General features: G+C 31.8%; 5 protein-coding genes across 15 annotated transcripts; 3 read left to right on the top strand and 2 right to left on the bottom strand.

The window, feature by feature from the left end:
• The first annotated feature begins 437 nt into the window (after window positions 1–437).
• LOC100876466 (uncharacterized) lies at window positions 438–8,735 on the top strand. 3 transcript variants are annotated; one of them, XM_076534443.1, is made up of 4 exons: window positions 438–551; window positions 7,244–7,399; window positions 7,653–7,874; window positions 8,008–8,735. In XM_076534443.1, exons 2-4 carry the CDS (start codon window positions 7,253–7,255, stop codon window positions 8,476–8,478), a joined length of 840 nt encoding a protein of 279 aa, XP_076390558.1. In that variant the 5' UTR covers window positions 438–551; window positions 7,244–7,252; the 3' UTR covers window positions 8,479–8,735. The 3 variants fall into 3 exon arrangements, with proteins under 3 accessions (XP_076390558.1, XP_012137441.1, XP_012137442.1); XM_012282051.2 differs by lacking the exon at window positions 438–551 and adding an exon at window positions 7,067–7,187; XM_012282052.2 differs by lacking the exon at window positions 438–551 and having other exon boundaries at window positions 7,253–7,399; window positions 8,008–8,302; window positions 8,378–8,735.
• Window positions 443–7,173, top strand: LOC100876353 (uncharacterized). 5 transcript variants are annotated; one of them, XM_076534413.1, is made up of 12 exons: window positions 443–584; window positions 691–737; window positions 1,229–1,298; window positions 1,639–1,918; window positions 3,241–3,433; window positions 3,904–4,133; window positions 4,483–4,769; window positions 4,861–5,631; window positions 6,139–6,246; window positions 6,491–6,592; window positions 6,666–6,975; window positions 7,035–7,173. In XM_076534413.1, exons 1-12 carry the CDS (start codon window positions 580–582, stop codon window positions 7,107–7,109), a joined length of 2,478 nt encoding a protein of 825 aa, XP_076390528.1. In that variant the 5' UTR covers window positions 443–579; the 3' UTR covers window positions 7,110–7,173. The 5 variants fall into 5 exon arrangements, with proteins under 5 accessions (XP_076390528.1, XP_076390530.1, XP_076390529.1 ...); XM_076534414.1 differs by having other exon boundaries at window positions 503–584; window positions 815–1,298; XM_076534415.1 differs by lacking the exon at window positions 691–737 and having other exon boundaries at window positions 470–584.
• A 375-nt stretch (window positions 8,736–9,110) lies between the features above and the next one.
• Window positions 9,111–15,539, bottom strand: LOC100876574 (uncharacterized). The gene is made up of 5 exons (XM_003701865.3): window positions 15,156–15,539; window positions 14,421–14,697; window positions 14,060–14,343; window positions 13,743–13,983; window positions 9,111–13,666 (listed from the first exon to the last, which is right to left on the bottom strand). The coding sequence occupies exons 1-5, from the start codon at window positions 15,342–15,344 to the stop codon at window positions 13,605–13,607; spliced, it is 1,053 nt and encodes a 350-aa protein (XP_003701913.1). The 5' UTR covers window positions 15,345–15,539; the 3' UTR covers window positions 9,111–13,604.
• A 609-nt stretch (window positions 15,540–16,148) lies between these two features.
• Window positions 16,149–18,274, bottom strand: LOC100876683 (RNA-binding region-containing protein 3). 2 transcript variants are annotated; one of them, XM_012282059.2, is made up of 6 exons: window positions 18,142–18,274; window positions 17,453–17,932; window positions 17,240–17,384; window positions 16,726–17,172; window positions 16,455–16,605; window positions 16,149–16,376 (listed from the first exon to the last, which is right to left on the bottom strand). In XM_012282059.2, the coding sequence occupies exons 1-6, from the start codon at window positions 18,160–18,162 to the stop codon at window positions 16,217–16,219; spliced, it is 1,404 nt and encodes a 467-aa protein (XP_012137449.1). In that variant the 5' UTR covers window positions 18,163–18,274; the 3' UTR covers window positions 16,149–16,216. The 2 variants fall into 2 exon arrangements, with proteins under 2 accessions (XP_012137449.1, XP_076390539.1); XM_076534424.1 differs by having other exon boundaries at window positions 16,726–17,157.
• Window positions 18,275–18,797: 523 nt separating this feature from the next.
• LOC100876793 (uncharacterized) lies at window positions 18,798–23,335 on the top strand. 4 transcript variants are annotated; one of them, XM_012282056.2, is made up of 8 exons: window positions 18,816–18,959; window positions 19,041–19,121; window positions 19,655–19,912; window positions 19,977–20,214; window positions 20,360–20,640; window positions 20,715–21,208; window positions 22,451–22,693; window positions 22,767–23,335. In XM_012282056.2, coding segments are annotated over exons 2-8 (1,830 nt in total). In that variant the 5' UTR covers window positions 18,816–18,959; window positions 19,041–19,119; the 3' UTR covers window positions 23,081–23,335. The 4 variants fall into 4 exon arrangements, with proteins under 4 accessions (XP_076390532.1, XP_012137446.1, XP_012137445.1 ...); XM_012282055.2 differs by having other exon boundaries at window positions 18,822–19,121; XM_003701867.3 differs by lacking the exons at window positions 18,816–18,959; window positions 19,041–19,121 and adding an exon at window positions 19,199–19,434.
• Window positions 23,336–23,633: the final 298 nt, after the last annotated feature.

The raw sequence follows: 23,633 nt of genomic DNA, 5'->3' as shown, positions 1-23,633 counted from the left end.
CATCTACTCTGGAACCAACCACATAAGTGTTGGATTCATCTGAATTTATGTTTACAATATGAAGGAAGGGTTAAACAGTCACAGTATTATAATTGACAAGTAAATTATACGGAAAATAATACGGTTGATTTATCTTTGTAACTGTAACGTACGCATTACATTCCTTTGTCAGAGGTGCGATCTCTGACCGCCAAATGGACTGTTAAAGGTCATTATTCCTTATCTTACTCGTCTGGTCAACATTATCGACCCTGACAGTAGTGCAAGAGGTTCCATGGTTGATTCACGATTGTTCCCATAGAAACGTAGCTTGCGATCGAATCGTGGCCGCGTGTACCTTTCGTATTTGATACTGTATCATATGTGTGTATGTGCCAGGTAAGCCTTGTACAGTCTTGCAGACTTACCGCAGTCTCAAATATTGACATGACCTGTGATGAACCTGAGCGTCGTCTTTTGACATCCACAGATTTCGAACCCAACGTTCGCGCCGGAAGTGGTGGTCGTTCCGGAAGATCAAGCGGTTCCTCGTCGCTTCAGACAAGAGATAGGTAAAGCTGGTTGCTTGGAGGAGGATAGATGATGTAGGTTATTTTCTTTCTTTTACGTGACTTTGATCTTGCCGTCATTATCGACCGAGCAAATTTCTTTTTCGCGGAAATCGTGTTGCGCGCCAACAATGATCGGAAGAACCTCGCTGGTGGAACAAAAGAGGATCCAATGGGCAAGAGAAAGGGGTAAGTTATAATTTCGGTTGTTCAAATAATAGTGTATATTATTTTATTTTACAATAACTAATACACAATTTTTGCAGATTTTTATGCACTAAGTACTTTTGTGTTAAGCACCTTTGGTTTTTGAGAAATCCCAGTTTGAATTGTGCAATGGTTGACAGGGTTTCAATAATAGTTATAATAATTAATTACTCTCAATAATTTATGCAATTTATTACTTAATTAATAATTAATAATTGAGTATTCACGTTGTAAATTGAATAGATTATTAATTAAAAATTACATATTGTATTTTAATTCAAATTTAATGAGTTAAGCATTTAAATTTAATTAGAGACAGTCTAAAATCTATATAGTACAGGATGCTATACATAGCATACTTTGAATTAAACTTTTACATGCATAGTTACGTCCATATTGAATGAAATATTAGGAACGTGAAAACGATTCGATTATACTGTATGGGAAATTAATATTTCATGCGAATACCGTAGAGGAAATGGCACGTCTTGGCGGAAGTTGGGGACTTTTAAAAAATAATATGAACATCCGCACCAATATTCGGTAAGTATTATTTGCAAAGGATAAAATATACGAAACCGAAATCCATGATAAAGTAGCAGAAATGAGAGAGTGTAAATATACGAAATTATTCAAGATATCATGGAGTCTCGCTATATGGCCCCGGTCGATTATAGACGAATAAAATTTCTAAATACCTAAGTTTGAAATTTTATAAATTTGTAAATTGTACAACCTGATAACTTCTATCTCCCGATTGATTAACATGAAAATTTGAAAGCTCTGAAAATATTTTGGTTACCACATTTACTAAAATTTCGAAATTCGCGTAACAATTAAAGATGAATAGAATTTTAAAACATATCTAAATTCCTTAACTCAGTACATATCAAAATGGATCAAGAATGTCCTTGGTGGAAACGAAGGACAAACAATTGTCCTCAAAACCTTTCCGTGCCACTGGACATTACGGAAGTACGGTCAGTCTGAAGAGTCTGGCGACAGAGAGTTCCGGAAACGGTAGCACGAACCTAAAGTGTCTGGACTGCAATGGTGGTAGCTTGATAAATCTGCACGAGCAACCGGAAGTGTCGCAAATCAGGCACAGAAGCCCGAGCCTGCCGCCGATTTACAATAAGGATCAGCAACAATATGTCTGTCAGGTTTGTCTGCATTGATTATAGCTGCTTCTCTTACATTATAAATCATTAAACTATCATTTAAATTTCATTATATAAATTTCATTTCTCAAATAAATAGGTCTATAGAAGAAGTTTAGAATATTGCAGAAATACTTCAGTGAAGTTTAAATCATTTTCAGAAAACACAGTTGAGGATGGAATTATAAGAAAATTAGGATTGTGTCAAGTTTATTATTGTTTGAAGAATACTGCTTTTTATTTGACTTAAATTATATGTACTTGTAATTATAAATTAGCGGAAATACTACATCTAACTGCTCCATTTATAAAATGCAAGATTATGAGCTAATAATGAGCGAATATAAGCTAATAATAACTGGAAACAGTTAAAAGCATCTGTTCATAAATTGAGTAATTTTTAGAACATGTGGAACATTATAATTACGCAATTACCTTGTGAATAACGTAAAGGTATAAGAAATAGATTAGTTCGTGACCGCGTTAGCAACAATAAAGTAGTACGATTGTAGAAGCAAACTGAAGATCGATTTCTATTGATCATTATTATGTATAGGCTTTCTATTTTATGACTGAGTAAAGAAATGATATGGAAATGTATAACTGATTATCAAGTTATACAATGTTTTATTAAAAAATGTATAGAATTTATAATTAATTAAAATATGATATAAATAATGTAGATGTAATACAATAATTTATTACTTATGAATTTATAATTTATATATTGTATCACTTTATACGTTACAATTTATATATTATACCATATTATACATATGATACAATACAATGTATGATAAGTATTTCACGATAGCAGAACAATGACCGAACACGTGTTTCTAATTGCCACTACCGCGTTGAAGACTGTGCACTACCACATTTAATTTGTGAGGGGAAAGCAAAAGTAAGGCAGTCTGGCAAATCGATTCTTGTCTGATGCTAAAAGTTCGTTCACCCCTTGGCCATCAATTTCGTGTATCCACGTGTATATCTCTTTCCGTAACCACATCTTGAATAAAAATTTACGTATTTTATATTCAGCTATAACATGCAGCTAATAATAACGTTTAACTTGCAACGACGATGTCATGCACTCAAATTATATTTGGACTTTGATTTGATGTCAATGAATCGTAAATCATGAACGCGAATACAATCTCTGTCACGGTTTGCCGTCCCAGCCACATAGTGGCACAGAAATCATGTTTGCTATATAGTATGGTCGAGGAAACCCTATTTGAAGATTGATGACAAGAAAATTGCTGTTCCGTCACGCGAGCCTTTGTACCTTTTCTGCGGAATAAATTGGTTCCTTCGTGTTCTAGGGTCAGCAACGAGACTTTGCCAACGAAGGACTACACTATCGCCCTGAGAAAACACAGCAACAACGCAATCATCGACTCTACGACCGCTATGAAAATTCAAAGAACAATCATTATGCATCACAGGGAGAGGAACGCGAGGGAGAAACTTCCGGTTATGCTAGTGACTCTGTGGATGCTCCTGTGACAACAGAATGTACGTTAAAGTACTTTTTAAAATTATTTATATTATATTATATTTTTTCAGGGTTTATGCAAAAGTTATGAACTATGAATTGTGAATTACAGGTTGATTGTCATTGATTATTGATAGCATAGTAATTGTTCTATTGGAAGCAAGAAGGACCTCAGCATCAAAGATATATCTACAAATATATTAACAATATGAGATTAAATATTTTTTATGCATAGTGAAGTTATAACACTATTTAATGTTTTTTGATATGTTTATGAATTCATAATAATTGTATATTTTCTATAGAAAGAACCTGAGTGTTCTCAGGTTTTCTTGCACTCAAAATAGCAATTCATTATTAATAACAAAAATTATACCATCAAGTGTGATGTAATAAAATATTCCAATTTGAATAGTATTTATTTCATGACAATTGTTATGTAAGAATACATTTATTAAATTGTTAAATAACGTACACTTCTTTTTTGTAGCAGTGTTACCTGGATGCAAGCCACCAACAGCTGAAATGCCTGAGAAAACGTGGCAGAATCCTTACCAAACCACACCGGAAAGTTCGTTGCCACCTTCGAGAAGGTTATCTGATAGCAGGATAGGAGAACTTAACAGGCCAAGGTGGGGTAGTGTATGGGGTCAAGAGACTGCACGCGGAGATCCACCACCACCGCCTTCTTGGCTAGCAAGATTAGGACAATCAAGCCAAGTACGGTTACATAAAGTTTGCAGCTTAATCTCTTTACTTCTCATTTACATGTACTAAAAAATGTAGAAACTATTAATGTGATGCAAGTATTATGTAACATATTAGATGAATTGCAGAAATTACCATCACACAATTTGATAACCAATTATTTATTATTAGTCATGATATTTTAATATTTTAATACACGAATAAAAAATTTGTCTATTGTCTAATAATGTAAGTCAAAGCTGTGGATATCTTAAAGAGTTTCAAATTACCTGGTACTTTTAACTAGTATTTGAGTTAGACGTTGCTGTAGAAATTCAAAGTTTACTGTCGACTTATTCTTATTTTGCTCTTGATATTTAAGGTGCTGGTGATAAATCACGAAAGTGCAAGCAGTTCGGACAGCTCAACCATAGGATCGATTGGATCCGACAACAAGACCTACCTTCGTGGACAAAATATACCCGTGGACGCAGACGTTCTTCACGAACGGGAGGCAAAGAGACAAAAAGCGTTGGAGCTACAGAATGCGATCAAAAAGCAACTCGAAGAGAAAGATCGCCAGAAAAAAGAAGATAAGGAAAGGAAACTCAGGGAAGAACGTTTGGAAGAAGAGCGCATCAAACGGGAGAGGGAAAGAGAAAAGGAAAGGTATAAGGAATTAATTTTTAATAAAAAGATGAAGTTAAACTGTCCCATTTCAAATCGCAATAAAATAACGTTTGTTCTAAATTACTTCTAGATTCGAAGAAGAACAAAGAAGAATAAAAGAACGAGAAGCAGTTAAATTAAAGCAAGCCGAGGCAATGCGCGAGGTTCTGAAAGCGGCGGAGCGTTTGGCGAAGGAGCAGAAAAAGGTTCGGCGAAAGTTTGAGGAAACTGATGAAGAAAACACGATCACATCGTCCAGGGAATGTGAATCGAAGATCTCAAACGAGAATCAAACCAAACAAAATTGTCCAAGTGCAAGGACACAGCAGAACACAATTCCTAGCATCGACATGCAAGACACGAACAAGAAACACACAGATAACAATAAGGACAAAGAAGATAATAATAAGGATGCATTAAACGATTCAGAGAAGCCAGACCAAGACAAGAATGATCTGAAACCAATTCAAGTTCCTATTAGCAAAGACGTAGCAATTGTACTAAGTGGCAGACTGGAAGATTCAGATATCCTCAACAAAGCAAACCTGCAGTTGGTTAACCTAGTACTGACTCCAACGCCAAGGACGATTGAAAATAATTCAAACAATATATCAGTAGGTTTAAATACTTTTATACACAATATAGGAAGTTCGAACTTCAACCCAGGCTCGTCCAGAATTCCATCAACGATCGTGGAAAACAGATTGCTCACACCTAGCAAGTATAGATCCTCGAATGGTAGAGATTTTGGAACCCAGACGGATATAGAAAACGATCAAGATTTTCGGGAGAAGGATTTGAAGGACGCTTCTATGAAGGACCGCAAGGACGCGACGAATGCTAATAAAAGGGATATCGAAAAGTGAGTCGTAATATGATGCATTGAATGTCGCTTCAAAACTTGAAGAATCGTAGAGGATATTATTCTTCTGTCTTGCAAATAGAAGCGGTAATTATTGTTTCATTTCGTTTTCCGAGATTTTCTCTTTTATTATATATTTGTGGATGCAACTAGGATTCTTGGATGAGAAAGAACCTTGCTCGAGGAACTTGAGAATAAAAGATTTGAAAATTGGAGATTTATAAATTTAAGAATTTGAGTATTTGAAATTTGTAGCTATGAAAATATCTAAACTTCTAGTATGAATTATGTGCATAAATAGATTTTAGGGTATTAAACCCATCCTGGTTCTGTCCTAGTTACAATAATGTATGTAATTTATAGAATTATTTTTATACGTTCTTTACTCACCTTCTTTTCATAATTATGCTTGTACGCACTTTGTCTTCATTTGTAATTATAACAATAATTGTGAGGTATGTTTCAAGTGTCATTAAATGTTGCATGCAACATCTGTTAACTTTAAAGGTCCATAAATATTGGTTCAACAGAAGAGATTACCGTGAAGACTCTTCCTAGATTAAAATGTCAATCTAGAAGAGGAATTGATTCTAGACCACAATGGAATGCTAATAGGTAATTTTTATGTATATAGATAATATAAATATAGTGTAAACAGGACTGGTGGAGTAAATTTTTAAGTGAGTTAGAAATTTGATGAAGACAATAGTGGCTCTTCTAAATTCCCACAAGTGCAATTCCACACGCAATAAACACTAAAATATAGAATATTTCACACATTGTACACAAGTCCTAATTCACCAGTTCTAAGTATAAATTGCTTCTACATCCGTTAAATCCTGCACAATTTATTTTTTAGGCCAGGTACTCGGTACCGTACACAAAGCGAAAAAGACCCACATTACCAAAGACGTTTGCGAATGAGAAGACGTCAAGTTGAATCCAGTGATGAACGTTCAAGGTAAATATCAATAAGTGTAATTAGTTATATCAGTGTAATTGTATCAATATTCAACATTATCTGTTTTCTATAGGTCACCATCGCCAGACAGAAGAAAACTAATAAACGTCAAGTCGAAGCTCCGAATGATAAATAAGCCAAAGACAAAAGTGGATAGTTACGATGCAGACCTCTCGATGGACAGTTTAAATTCCATCATACCATTGCGCACTGATAAAAACGGAAGAATCACTATCGAAGAAAGTAGATGCGACCGAAGTGATAAGATTCGGACCGACAATAATCGTGTCCATGGAATAGACAATATTAGAGAATCGGAGAACGATAATTCTAATATCTGGTGCGGACAGGAAATTTTGTCTAAATTATCTTCTCTGAAAAATGTAAGAGTGTATTAGAGTAATTAAATAATCTTGATAATCTAAATGAGAACATTTTTCAGGGTCTCTTAATGAAACAGATGGAATGGGACTCCGAGAGATGTCTAGTCTCTCCTGCTGCATCCGAGATTTATTAACGACAATCAAGCAACCGCGTTTTTCTGCATATTTTTCGTTCTTTCGTTTTAGTTTCGTAGGAAGTGTGATTGTACAGGGTATGAGATGAAGAAGAACTGATGATTCAGGGTTGAATATTTTTCTTGGATTGCAGATGTAAATAATGGCCTTCCAGTTGGATGATCTTCTGAAAGAGGACAAAAAGGATGCAAATTTATTGCCTGACTTAAGTAAGGCAACCTGTAACTCTCAAGAGGAGTTTCGTCGACTTCTCGAGAACTGTCCTGAATTTAAAATTAAACCAGAAAAGGTACTGATACAAGTACTACATTTTACATCTAACGATAAATAGTATTACATACCTGCCATAAGACTTATTTAATACATTAAAAGTCGTTATAAATTAGTAGAATATTATACAGTTGTATATCAGTCAAGAGACTCGGTTAAATTATTTTTTGAAGAATGAATAAAAAGCTACTTATGTAGCTGAATTTTCTTTACCGATTGTAAATTATTATATTTTTTAATTATATTGAAAAGAGTTTTGTGTACGAACACAGATAAAAAGGGATGATGCCAAAGTGCGGGACAAAGAATTTTCTTGGAAGCCAACTAAAAAAGAATTAAAAGCACTTGGAAGAGAGTGGAATTACGGAAATCCAATACCTCCAGACATGAGGGGCTTAAATCTTCGTGAACTACAGCAGGTTGCTATCGATTGGAGAATGCTAACACCTATTAGACCAAAACATCGACAGGACGAGGAAATGTTCTCAAGATTGGTAATCATTTTATGTCTTTTGTAAATTTCAAATACATTGCAAATTAGAGAAGTAACTTGAGAATTTTGAGTTTATTTTGGGAAGTACAATAAAATATTTTTATAACTGTAAACTGGCACATTTCTTTTGTTAGGTGGAAATGGGAAAGCTGGAAGCAAAAACAATCGCCAAAGAGCGGCGATCAAATCTAAGTCCTATAAGACGTAGCAAAAATCGAGCAGGTGTAATTGAAAGCAGCGTAAAGATCTGCTCTGAATGCGGAGACGAATATTGCTTCGGTGAGTTTTGCGGAGATGTTTTATACGACTCGTTTACAAGGGTGACTGTGACGACCCAGCAACCGAAAGTCAAAGTATCCGCCGACACTGAAGCGATAATAGCTAACTTAGATCGCAAGAAGAAGCGTAAGAAGAGAAAAACGACTAAAAGTAAAATTAGAGTACCTAGAAAAAATACTAGGGTGGTTCGAAGTAAGGGAAAGAAATATACAAGTAATGATTTAGGTAGGAAAAGCAAGATGGAGGATGACGGAAGCGATTCAAAGCCAATTAAACCGTTTAAAAGAAAATGTAGTAAATATACTAAAAAAGGACTACGAAAATAATGGTAAAATTTTTATGTATATTCTGAATGTTGAGGATTTAACAAATTTCAAAAATATAAATGTATTATTGTATTTCATGTACTATGAAAATATGTATAATTTAGGTTTGGAGCAAATGTAATTGCAAACTTAGATTGTATTTGTTATTCAACTATAATAGTGAATATAAAGCATAGTTGTTATATCTGTTAGAATGAGCAAATGTTGTGTTTTATAAATTAGATGTAATATAAAAATGATGTCAAATTATCTTAAAAGTAGAAGTCAAAGAGAATGATGGAGGAATTGATGAAAAAAGCAAAATGAAAAACAAAGTTCTATGTTTTATTTGTCTGTACCCTGTAGTCCTTTGAAACTTTGTCAAAACGAAATTAAATTGTATAGTGTTTTTCATACAATATATCAATATTGTATAATTAATTTTGTCTAAATTTTAGAAATTTTATAAACCTCCAAATTTTGTAATTTTCTAACTTTCCTAATTCCAATTTTTAAGTACATAAATTACTGAATTTTTAAATTAAAAAATTAGAGTTTTCTAAGTTTTTAAATTGGAAAGTTAGACAATTAAATATATGTAAAGCATTATAATAATAAATAACGGACAGGCGCAGTGAATGTTCTCAAAGAAATGTTGGAAAAATATAATTTTTATTCCTTATTTCATTTGTCTTTTTCTGCCTCTTTCTTTCTACTTTGTGATCCACTTTTTCGCTTATATAATTTCTATTCCAAAAATGTCACAACCAAAATCATAAAGTAAGAAATATTCTGTTCCCTCATCTGCATCGATTAAATATCGACATATTTCTTTTTTAAAGAAAAAAACTTAGAAAGCAGAATACTTCTCTCAAATTATACACCCTTTCTGATTTCGAACCAAAAATTTCACACTGTATCAATTATTTTTCGGATACATCCTAACGATACATTATACGCTATATAATAATAATAATATTTAAACTGACCAAGATACACGCATTTTACACAAATACATTTATATAGATATTAATTAACTACAACACTTTTGGTGAATAAAATACATTGTAGATAACTATGACGTTTTCTGCTCCACAGGAATAATATTCTACACCTACTGAATTATGAGTTCTGGCGTATCAGTTCAATATTGCAAATGTTAGGCCATCTATGAATTTTTAATTCTATCAAAACATTTCCCTTTTTTATTAACAGATCACTTTGAGAAACCGAGAAAAGTCTATTAGGTCCTCTAAATTCATTCATGAACTTTCACGTTGATAAGAATAAAATATTCAACTCTAATACTGTAAATAATTTTTAAGGACAACGAAACATTTTCCGTCTTTACTATTTTACAATTTTTTGCAAATCTTGGAAGATCAAAAAATTACAAAAACTTGTTCACTTGAAAATTTGTAAATTTCATACTCTTTTCTTTAATTCCATAACTTTTAAATTTCTATGAAAATTCGAGATCTGCACTATGCACTGAAAACTCGAGTTCTTCGAGCACTTGCCTTTCATTTGGATGACCTAATAGAATCACTAAAGCATAAATAAGAATCAGATGTATCCCTTACCGAACAGACAACGTTATCGTATCTCTATTATTTAAGGTACTACCACCACAGTAAACAATAAAATTGCACATACAATGTTTAGTTAGAAAGAACATTGCTGATTAATATACATATGTACAATAACACTTTTCTCGATTAGCACGAAATTTCAGTTTTTAGCTTCTTTTTGTGTCCTCGATGTTCAACCTCCCATGACTTTTTAATTAAATATCCAGCGACGAAGAGTTGATTACACGTACCAATGCTCCGAAGGCATGTGAATAAAGTCCATATAAATCTTATTTAAAATACGATGTCCATCTATTCAGTGGCGATTCCTCAAATTTACTCGGGAAATATCAATTCTGTTAGTATCGAGCACAATTTTCAAATTTTGTTCGCTAGAAATCAAAACTTTTGGATTAAAGTTAAATTTCTAAATTCTCAAGTTTCTGAATTTTCCAATTCTCAAAGTCACATTTTTAAAACTCAAGAACTTTAAATTTTCAAATTTGCCAGATCTCCAGACTTTCAATTATTAAGTTTTGAAAATGATTGATATTACCCCGAGGTCCACAAACGCCGCTGCGACTCGTATCACGCGAATTGGAGATCCAAGTACATAGAAAAATACGATAATATTAAATATACCTAGATCGCATGACTCGACAGCTGTCCAAATTGTTCCGATTGTAAACTTAAGTACTTCGACGATAAACTCAGACGTTCAGCGTTGAACCGTAACCGCGTTATCGTCTAATGATTTCACTCGCTCGATTAATTCGCAGAGAAATCCTAGTTTATAATTCACGTGAATCATTCGAACGATGCGCCTTTAGAACTAAAATACATGAACTTGTATTTAGTGCCGTTATAAACGATTCACAACTTGTTAGAAAGAAATCCACTGATCATAATATTTATGTACGTTTCAAATCTTCCCTAAAGTTGGATCAAGCGAACGCTTCTATAAAAACTAGCTAAAGATGTTTACAGATAGCCGATAAATAAGCGTCAATCACTTTTCATTACCAGAACTTGTTAACACTTTGGTTCGCTGACAGTACTGTGCTGTTGTTACAAACTTGATACAGTAAATGTACCCATTCACAAATTAAAAATATTTCTCGCAAAAAATGGCGTCAGGTATTATAGAACAGTAAGATACAATAGAAATTTAATTTTGTTAAAAACAAGCAGTGAATTCTATAACGTTAAAAGCTTATGTAAATACTTTTATCTGTGTAGAAAATTACTGTAACAGGGTCAGAAACTATTAATTTTGCTTTCCGTTATTATGCTAATTCTGAACAACTTAGTATTCCAAAGGTTGCCTGTTCATCCTTAACATATTGAAATAAGAATTCAACAGCTATGTGCAAACCGCCAAGTGTTAACAGTTGGTTTCAATAAAGTGTAGAGTATACTTTTGGCACGCGGAAGGGGACACACATTTGACACAGACGATTGAATTTCATTAGATTTTATAACAACAATAATTCACGCTGTGTATAGAATTGAAGCTCGTTCGAGGTTTGATGGAAACTGGATATCAGCATTTCGTATGAGAACTTTTGAAAAAATACACGAAACACTGAAGTCAATGATGAGTGTTTACGTCGCAAAAATGTACAAGTATAATGTGAGAAACGCCCGTGAGATATCAAGGACAAAAGTACAAAATATCAGTAACTATTTAAAAACAGATATTTTTTCATTTTCCTTTTATAAGTAAAAGCTATAAACGATAGTATTTAATAGTACTATTTTACAACGTTCATGTAACGCTCAGGTATACAGTATACTTATCACAATATTTCATTCGCCATACACCCTATATATATATGTGTGTGTGTATATATATAATCCTTTATCTCTTCGCTAATTATCCATACTTTACATATTAACATGTAACACTAATTAATAAATTGGTTCGAGCAAATGACGTTACGATGTATCCTCTACGTTACTTATTACAATAAAAGTGACTGCAACTAACGTCATTTTTCGAATTGAATTTCCTTTTTTTTTGTAGCTTTTAATTATTTTTCTCAGAAAATAGAAGCCGAAGAACTTTGAAATATAGTACTCAATTTTTAAAGACATCATGGATATCTTTTCCATCCTTTAAGACATTAGTGCTCTCGTAGAGTTTCACTCTTGCATCTTGGTAAGTGGTATTATTATACATACAAGTATTAACGATTAAATAACCGTTATCCTAAAAAATCATTTCGGGGACAATGTTTAATACGCAATGAATATACCCACTTACTATACTCTATAAAAAATGTGAACGGCTGGTTTAGATTGAAGATTCACAGAAAATAATGTTCATTTGATTGACATTTGATCATGTTTATTTGTGAAATAATTCAAATCGTTTAGAATCGTACCTAGACCGATGTTGGCAAAACACAATATCTTTCTTTGTAAATATATGTAAGAACTAGGTACTTCGAAAGTCGAGTGATTAAAAAGAAAAAATCTTTTTAATGGCTAATGTTTCGGTACTAAAAATAGTTTTGAGCATGAAGCATTTATATATTTACTCTATAAACAAATAAATAATAAAATTCAACTATCTAAAATATATTAACTTTTATTGAATGAATCACAATGACTTTCGTCGCACCTCGTTTTACCTCTTTTCACAAGTTGGCACAAATTTTGTTACAGATTTATATACTCTTATAAATACATATCAATCCTTGAAGTTTATTACTGATGTACTTTGCGTGATAAAATATAACATGCAGCTCTGTAAGCATTCAATTTTGGATCTACACGATGGAATGAATCACTCGTCTTCAGTACGAAAATATTTCTCTTGGTACGTTAAAAAAGGCATGTACATCAGTAATGTAAACTCCTCTCGGTAAGAGATTGTCCTGCACTTTATTGTTTTTTGGATGTATCTCATACTTTCTAAATTTTGGTTTTCAACCGTTCGTATGCATAACAATGAGTTAAATAAAATGAATGTTCGAAGCATTAGTAAGGTGAATGCAAAAACACGTTCGTTGCAGGAGTAAACAATTGAAACTAATCTAACCGAGCATTCTTTTTAAGATATCTAAATGAAACGTAAAAGACATAAGTACCATTTTGTGAACAATTTATGCTGAATATGAGAATCTTATAAATATATATTATAGTTATAGCTGTAATTCATACAATACTAGTGCATCATTATGGACATACACGAAGATTCTTAAAAGAATAAGGTATATAGAATAATTATTTTATAGTGAAAATTATGACTTATGCCTCTTTCGCTAAATGCAAGGCAGTTTCGTTAAAGCAGACAATTAGTATGTCGAAAAAATCATTGCAACGATTTTTTCTCCACACATCAACTTATGCACCTGCAGTCACAAAGTCTATAAAACATAACTGATCGAACAACCTAGTCCAATTGGCATTATATACAAGGGAAAGGAACAATTTGGTCAGGTGGTTGATCTGTAAGTCACTTAAAACACACCTGATAAGTTCCAAATGACAAATATCGTTTGGACCAAGCAGGATTCTCACTCTATTCCTCTTCGCAAGAAACATAATTTTCAATATGCTCAATCACCCTCAGTTATCTTTACGAGCTTTCTTTTTACTTTTCTTTTGAGGTTTTGCTTCTGTCCAGACATCTAAAACATGAATAACAAAATATTTATAATTCCTGACTAATTCATCAAAGTACTCATAATATACAGAAATAATTACCTCCTAGTTCATCAAAGACAGGACCACCTTTTTCCGGCACTTGCACAGTAGTACTTTTTTCTTCAGAATTATCTAAATCTTTTTCTACATTGCTTTCCTTCTTTTTTGGTTTCTGTTCTTCGACTTTGTTATCCACCTTTGGCATAGATGGAGTTACCACAGGTGCGTTTTCACTTTCAGAAACTTTCTTACCTTTCTTTGACTTTCCACTTTTTTTCTCTTCTTTTTCTTCTTTCTCAATCTTAAATAAGTAAACATAGTTATTATAATATTGAATAGAAGCAATGTATAATATCAAAGCAAATTTTTGATGATACCTTAGGTGGTTCTTCCTTTTGATCTTCTTTCTCTGGAACTATTTCCTCATTGGGAATAGGTGTAAGTATCACATCTTTCTTATCTTTTTCTTGTAGTTCTTTATTTTCAGTTTCCTTTGCAACTTTATCCTTAATTTCTACTTTCTCTGAAATCTTTTGTTTAACTACTTCTTCATTAATGAGATCAGCCTTCTTACTACTTTTCTTACTTTTCTTTGAAGGAGACTCTTCTTCCTTCTTCTTATTTTTCTTGTCTTTTCTAGAATAGGCTTGCTCCCAGTCTCCTATATTTAAAATATAAGATTAATTTTAATTTAAGAAAATATTAATAAATATTCAAAGAAATTCAGTAAAAATATACCCTCATCAAAGTCCACTGGTTTCTCTTGGAACAAATTCTTCAAATTCTTCTTATTCTTTACTTGCTCAACTTTATTTTCTTTTCCAACTTTAGCTACTAATTGATCTTTATCTTTTTTAGCCACAGAAATTTTGTTATCTTCCTGTTTTCGTTCCTTCAACTTTCCTTCCACTTCATCTGGCTTAGTTGTAGCTTTTTTAGAAGCATCTGCTTTTGTTGGCACAGTTTTCTTAACAGGGCTTGCCTTTTCAGTAGTAGCTTGGCCATTAGCAGATTTCTGCAATATACATGAACTTCTTTCAGAAAGGTACTTGAAACAAACATTCTTAATGCTTTTATTCATAAATTTTGTTTTCAACAATTCCAACAGAAACACAAGAAGAAATATGACATCATCTACAATATTTCTGAAGATCTCCAAATGAATATGAACATACTATGACAGAAAAAATTTGCAAATTAACCCGAAAAAAACATAAAATAAACAAAGGTCGTTATTTCAAAAATCATACACATAATTAAATCGCATTCTACGTATCGAGAAAGACAATGGTGAATAACCCTCTTTGAACAGTGATGTCAGCTGATTACCAGCCATGTGTGCGTGCACATTTACTCGCTACAAATAAGCAACCATATGGAGAACGAGCGATATAGATTGTTGTATCACATTGACAATCGATTCGAAAAAAAGAAGATTTACTGTTCGAGCCGTTAGCTCGTCGTTGTGCTAACCTTTTCTTTGATCTTGCTCCGTTTCTTGTTGGCAAATTTCCGGTCCACGTCGGAGCCCCCGGAGAGCTGTGCAAAAGGTGGTTGTTCGGCCTTCTTGAAACCAAAGACGAAGACGAGGATTGCACATACAAGCACGATACCCACGGGTAACGCATATTGTGAGTGCTGAAGTAACAAGTTGACGTCCATGGCAATACAAAGGACGTGTCAACGTGTGCGAGGCCGACGACGGAAATGAGGGACGGCAATAGAGTGACGACGACAGCACATACGGTTACAACTCGACAGTGATCGGTGAACCGGACGCTTCACGCACACGGTGTACAAGATCGAACTCAAAACATGGCACTCTAGCGAGAGGTCTGCGAATTATTGGATGCCAGGCGGGCGCCGATATTCGCTGACGCGGCTCTGACATGCCACTGAATAAATCAAACGAGATCTTATTTTGTAGCTTAACAAAGGTTAGTACATTAATGAAATTTATATATTTCTTACCGTTTATGCCCATAAATATTCTCAAATTAATAATTACGATTTGTTTAACAAGTATATCGATAAATATTTATTTAGTATACTACAAGATAAAATAAAGTAAAGTCACACTTGAACCTGAACTGAACTTATTTTGAACTCGTACTGAACCTTTACATTTAGTGCTAAAAGTATACAGTAGAATGTAGAATAATGAGACAGTAGTACAATAGTAGTAAGAGAGGAATAATGAAATAAATTCGTATAGTAGAATTAGTGTAATAATGATATAGTGCAATAGTAGAACAGTAAAATAAACAGTTTATCATACAAATTATTTATTCTACTTATAGAAAGTAATTAACTGTACAATTTCACAGTGTGAATCATATAATCATTATAAATTCATATGTAAATGCGATAAGAATTCTAATACAAGAATAACAATACATCAGACATCCCGACTTATTGTTAGATGAGAATTAGAAATGAAATGTATAAAATAAAGTTAGTAAAAAATATAACAAAATCTTTTTTATTACAAATATTGTTACCTAAATTAGTACATATACATAAAAAGATATTTGTTAGCTTTTTGCAGCTTTAGCAAACTGTACAACCATTGGTTTATCTTTTAAAATATAACCATTTGTTTCATCAAGAGCTAATTGTGCTTGATCTATATTTTGTAATGTGACAAATGCTTGACCCTTCATTCTACCCTCTTGCATAAGACGCACATCATACCTGAAATAGAATACACTGTTAAATAGATGTATTACAAATTGATTTATTCTCTTATTTTCATTATTTTTTAAGACATACTCAAAGTCTGTTTTTAAGTCAGGTATCACATATTTTCGGTAAATAAAATGAAGGTCCTTTTCTTCTACATGCTTTGCAAGATTCTTTATGTACAATCGATTTGATGGCTTTCCAGGATGATAATTTTTGAACACAGGAAGTACCCTTTGGTCTGTAATGTAAATAAGAAAAATATTATTAATTCAACCACACAATAATTTATATTAACACCTTCAAATACATAGAAACTGATAGAACAACTGAATATTATGAAATAAGAAACAATTTTTACCATTAGTTGATATTCTATTATTTGCTAATTCTTCAGATGTAATTATTTCTCGTTGAATACATTCATTACTTTCACTATTTTCAGCCATTTCAGAATCTTTAGAAGCTGGGAACATTAAACCAAAACCACCATCTACTGCATTTTCAGATACAACAGTATCTTCCTTATTTGGAATATCTAATAATTTATCAACAGTCTTTAATTCAATTTTAAGATTTTTTGTTTCTCCACGTTGTACTTGTTCAAACATGTCTTCTGGTTTTACAACCTTCTGTGTAGAACTTTGAGGTACATGTTTAGCTGGATTAACAAATTTTGGAATTTTTAAACGTTTGGTGGATTGTGAACGTTTTCTTTTGGCAGGTATAATTTCTAAAGGTTTTGTATTATCTTCTTCATTAGATTCTATTTCAGATTCATCCTCTTCCACATCTTCATTATAGATACCTATTTCATATTATGGATTAATCAATGTAATTAAAAATACATATAAAGAAAATGGTAATTCTATCACCTTGATTTTCTTTGTCATACAGAATTTCTTTCCCAAATATATCTTTATATTTCTCCATGTCATAAACTTCTTTAAGTGCTGGAAATTCTGCTTCTAATTCTTCAAAGGGAGGTGGCAAATTCATTCTGTTCATTAAATGTAAAACCTATAAAACTATATTCTATTATGCAAATCACAAACATTTTGTGTTACATTGTACTTTAATTAATTTACCTGTGTATAAAAAGCTGGTTCTTTCAATAATTGAATAGCTATTCTTATTAAAGTACTTCTTGTTGGTGCTGAGTATTTATATTGTATATTTGGTGGAGGTGGTTGAGTAAAGACTTGATTCATAGTCCAACTATTTAATTTTTGTAAAAAAGCTTGAAAATTAGATTTACTGATTGATTCTTTCTTATTTTCCTCATTTGTAAGCTTGTCATCCTCAGTGTTTTGTTCTGAAGTTTCTACAGATATAGATTTTTTGGCAAATTCAACTGTCAGATGTTGCCCCCTCACATTTAATTGATGCAAACGTAACAATGCTTCTGTAGCTGCTTGCTGAGATTTGAATTTTGCAAAAGTTACAGTATACTTTTTAGAAGGTCTTAAAGTTCGTGTCTTAATAGCACCATATTTTTGTAGTAATTCATTGCGTCTGTCATCAGGGAGTTCTGGTGGTAAATGAAGGATTCTGAGGGTATCGCATATCTAAAACACATGTTTCACGTTAACATACTTAAATAATGTTTCAAAATCCCATTTGTAGTGTAAAAGAAACATTAAAAATTAAATAAACAGAGTGAGTAAAAATTAAGTAGGTTAGGAACTGATACAATAATTTGTAACATAAACTCATTATATTTTTCATCTTTTGTGCAATTTCTTAGTTATATGTACATATAAGTAAAGAAAATTACGTGTGCTGTTTCAGATGACATCTTAAATTAAGAAAGATTTTAATATCATTAATCAATATCAACAACAGTTGTAAACATACTACAGTTACATGTATGATAAAAATAGAGTTAGAAAATATCCCTAGATATCGTGGATGAGAACACTAGCGTCATCTTTTCAAAATATGACTATTATATCCGCGCTACATTTAAACGTTCCCTATTATTTACTTTTGAATTTTATTAAAATTAAAACCTTGTTCAGTTTTACTTCTGAAAGGAACATAAATAACAGGTAGTTATTTATAAATTAGAATATAAATTTCATTTAAAATTAACAAATTAACCATCAAATTTGTAATGCGGTTGTGGAACGACTCAAATTTTACAAGAAAATTCAGTCATTTCTCAATTGTACTTTTATGGATATCTCCGATGATTAGCATGATATTATTAAAATGTCAGAATTTTCACGATCAAAATGTATTGTCAATGCAATATTGTCAATAAATTTGCAAATTCACGGTCAATATATCGTCAACATATCGTCTATACAATATTGTCAATAAATATTGAAAACTTTGAATAATTGGCAATATTTATTGATCGTCCGATATCTCCATACATTTCTTTATTTAAATTTTTCATTCAATTGCACATTTTTTTGTTTTAATTTTTTCGCATCCGTGTATCACTACGCCGATGCTGTCATGGAAACTGTTTATACGGAACTACTTTCGGAAGTTCACTTGTCAGTTTGATCCGCTGGATTTACCGGCAAGTTTAAAGATACGCGACATAATTCATTTTCGTTATTTTATTCATATTTCTCATAATAAGTAAGTCTAAATTTTTCATTAAACGCTATAAAATATCTCAAATCAAATTACTAACTATTATAATATTCGCTTGCACCGAAGTATCGATTAGCGTTCGCGAGCAACTGCAAAGCAGAATAATCTATTGCTCGTTGGTGTTTGAGGGTATTCCTATTTGAAAATGTAAGTGGAACATGACAATTACATCCAACGTTATATAATACAAATTTATATCCTACTTTTTATGTATATATCGTTCAAAGTAGAAATATCTGATTCAAATCCTTTTTTTGTCACGACTACTGAGTAGCGCCGAATCGTATTGCGGACAGTGCTAATCAATAATCAAAATTTGCGATAAAAAAATTTGTATTTTAACATATCGTTAAATGTTAATTCATTTGACTGTGCATCTGCAAGAAATCAATGATTTTTAAACTAGAATATAGTTGAAAACAGTTTTTAAATCGTCTCGACAAATAAATTTATTAAAAATGTATTTCTTTTTTACATATACCAATAGATATAATTTGTTTAATAAATAAATTGTTATGTTATTAAAAATTATTACGTTATTATATTTTTCCATTAAATGTATTAAATTTATAATTATAAATTTTTTTTTATTTTATAAATAAAATATGAATTTTGCTATTAGCATATCATATTTTTTATAAATTTATAATTATATCAAACCATATATTATGTGTGTTTAGGTTTTCGCGCGATAGGGACCATAGTAGAGGCCGTAGAGGTGGTATTGCTAGAGGTAACATTAGGGGTGGTGTTGAAAATATTCGTGGGAACAGTATTAATAGATTTGGTGGACGTGGTAGAGGAACTACTAATAATATTCGTGGTAGTATTAAAGGCAAACAGCCTGGAGGGACTCTTAGAAAAATCGTTTGGGACGTGAGATCATTAGAACCTTTGCGTAAGGATTTTTATATCGAGCATCCTGCAGTTAAAAACAGGTATAAATTTTAAATCTATTCTTTAAATGAATGTTTAGATTTTAATATAATGTATTTATGTTAGATCAAAGGAAGAAGTGGGCCAATTTAGAGAAAATGCTGAAATAACTGTGAAGGGCGACAATATACCTAATCCTATTCAACATTTTGAAGAAGGAAATTTTCCTCCTTATGTGTTAGAAGTTATACATAAACAAGGCTACTCTCAACCTACAGCAATTCAAGCACAAGGATGGCCTATTGCACTCAGTGGCAAAGATTTGGTTGCCATTGCTCAAACTGGATCTGGAAAAACACTTGGAGTGAGTCACTCAGAAACAATCAGATTAAGGATGTATTAGACTTATATTGCACCTCTTTATTATAAATTACAGCATATATAATACTAATTTTATATACATAGAAAAATAAAATATACCCTCTGTACTAAAAACTTTTTTATTTTAGTACATCTTACCAGCAATTGTACATATCATACACCAACCAAGACTTAGCCCAGGTGATGGTCCAGTTGCTTTAATCTTGGCTCCTACAAGAGAACTAGCTCAACAGATTCAAGAAGTAGCTAATTGTTTTGGAGAATCATCAGGTGTTAGAAACACCTGTATTTTTGGTGGTGCACCTAAAGGTCCACAAGCACATGATTTAGAAAGAGGTGTTGAAATATGTATTGCTACACCAGGTAGACTTATTGACTTCTTAGAAAGAGGAACTACAAATTTGCGCAGGTATGATTATGTTCTTTTTTAAATAAAAGTGAATATAATTAATACATTTGGTGGATTAATTTTTTTTTCTTTAGATGCACATATTTAGTACTAGATGAAGCTGACAGAATGTTAGACATGGGCTTTGAGCCTCAAATAAGAAAAATAATTGAACAAATTAGACCTGATAGACAAGTCTTAATGTGGTCAGCTACATGGCCTAAAGAAGTTCGAGCTTTAGCAGAAGACTTCTTAACTGATTATATGCATCTTAATATCGGTTCTCTAACTTTATCAGCTAATCATAACATTATTCAGATCGTGGATGTTTGTCAAGAGTTCGAAAAGGATTTAAAATTGTATAGATTACTTCAAGAAATAGGAAATGAGAAAGAAAACAAAACGATCATTTTTGTTGAAACGAAACGGAAAGTTGACGATATTACAAGAAATATAAGACGAGATGGATGGCAAGCATTGAGTATTCATGGTGATAAAAATCAACAAGAAAGAGATCATGTATTGCAGGAATTCAAAAGTGGAAGGGCGCCTATTCTAGTTGCAACAGATGTTGCTGCTAGAGGTTTAGGTATGTATTATTCCTCAGCTTATACGTATGTAGACATTTCAAAATCGAGTAAATCTGGGAATTGGCAACACTTATTGGATTAGCCAGTGATGCGTTACTAATAAGACCAGTGGACAGCTATGTATGTAGCAATGTGTGATTTATTAAAAATGTTATGTAGCAGAGCCCTGAAAGTACACATTGATTAGATTATACCTTTTATTTGTTTTAAGTTATAGTACATTACATACTTTAAACAGGTTTGTATTTTATATTGTATACTAATCAAATATGTAAGATTAAATTTATATAAAGGGTTCTAACAAAACACACAAAAGCTACCACTAAGACTGTCTACTTTTTTTTTTCAGAGGCACAGAGTACCCTAAGTGAACGCGGTGTACTGCCAGTATTGGGCAGACACAGTGAATATTTTATTTTCTTTTGCTTGTATTGTATTAGTAATTGTAATATTGACTTTAACATATGCTTTAAAAAGCATATTTCTAAATTAAAAATTTTCATTAAATTTACTTTTAATATAAAACAAAAGAATTCAATACAAAGATTTCAGTTTTATGACATAATAATTATTATTCTGTTAAGTATTTCTGATAAGATAATTGTATATTTTAGTATTACTTAATCTGTACTTTCATTATACTCTATCTGATTACTTTATCTTTATTTATTCATTTATCGGTACAACAATCAAAACATCAAGCGTTTTCTAGTGCCTCTAGTTCTTAAAATTATTATCTATTGCCTAATAAGGTTAATGCATTCAGGCTTAAACCTTAAAATGCTGCCTTTATCCCAAACCAGACACCACGCTGTGTCTGTCTAATCTCTAGGCCAACCATACATTTCCATATGAAACCAACTGAATAGCTCCACATTTAAAAGTAAATGGGGCTGTTCTTGCTGATTTTGAAATGGAATTGCCGGCTAAAAGGTGGGTGGTTTTCAAACCTGATATTCAGAGAAATTTTATTTTTAAGTAAAAATCTAGATTGTATATAATAAAAGTTTACAAACATGTAATATATAGACATTTACTATCTTTAAAATTTGTTCTCGACCACTTTATGCATTTAATATTAAGCATTCTGTGTAATTACTTTCCCAAGTTTGAAGATCATTCTAAGAGCTCAATACAACCAACATATGGGGTGATGATCATTACAAATAATATGTATAATATGTAAAATTTTAAACATTGGGAATGCTTCCAATTTTTTCTTTTTTTATGTTTTGTCACAGATGTGGATGATGTCAAGTATGTAATAAATTTCGATTATCCGTCGTCATCAGAAGATTACATACATAGAATTGGCCGTACCGGACGAAGAAGACAAACTGGTACTGCTTACGCATTTTTTACAACCCACAACATGAAGCATGCTGGAGACCTAATAGAAGTATTAAGAGAAGCTGGACAAAATATAAATCCTCGACTTACTGAAATGGCAGAATTAGCTAAATCTGGAAATCCTGGAAATAGAAGTATGCCCTCAAATTACTATTCGAGATTACTGTTTCATACAATTTCTTAATGCACATACTTTTAACATAAAAGGTGGAAAACGGTTCATGGGTACTGATAGAATTAGTGGCAGAAGAGGTAATAATGATAATAGGGGAAGAGGCATTTCTGCAAGAGGAAGAGGTCTTGTTGGTGGTCGTAGCGGGAATACTTATCAGTCTACTTCAAGTAGCTATTCAGGTTCAGATTATAGCGGTTATAATAATACAAAACAAGGTAACACGATTCATCAGAATACAGGATACGGTTATAATACACAAAGAACATATGGACAAAGCAGCTTAGGACAAAGTTATGGAGGAGACAATTATGGAAATACCTATCAATATAGAGGTACAACGTATTAAAACTATGTTAACAGTATTAAAAAAGAAACATTTCATTAAACAGTGTTAATAGTCATACACTTAGTTAAATTTGTGTTAAAAATAAAATAGAATAAAATAAAAAATACACAGAAAATGGAGTGGAACCAAAGTATATACGCAATTAACAAATATATATAGAATTAGTGTGATAATGGTCAAAATAAAATTTGTTAAATGTATATGTATGATTAAACGATTAAAGAAATAAAAATAAAAATTTAATTAAATATAAAATATTTAAAAATTTTGAATACTAATGAATATACTGCGTTTTATTTATAATATAATATATAATTGTTTTAATATAAATATATGTTATATTATGAATTTTATTTTATTTTAAAAAGCGCTGAAAGTACAACTACTAATTTGAAAATGGACATTTGTCATGTTAAGTGTTGTAATTCTTAACAACTGTTACCTACGTAAAAATGTTTTTTACAAATGTATGTATAAATTATTGTTAATTTATTAAGTTACGATTTTATATAAATTTTAATAAAATTGTACTATAATTTTCAATGTATAAAAT

Source organism: Megachile rotundata, chromosome 8 (assembly GCF_050947335.1).
Source record: "Megachile rotundata isolate GNS110a chromosome 8, iyMegRotu1, whole genome shotgun sequence".
NCBI classification, from domain to species: Eukaryota; Metazoa; Arthropoda; class Insecta; order Hymenoptera; family Megachilidae; genus Megachile; species Megachile rotundata.
This window is presented reverse-complemented; position numbering and strand designations above follow the sequence as displayed.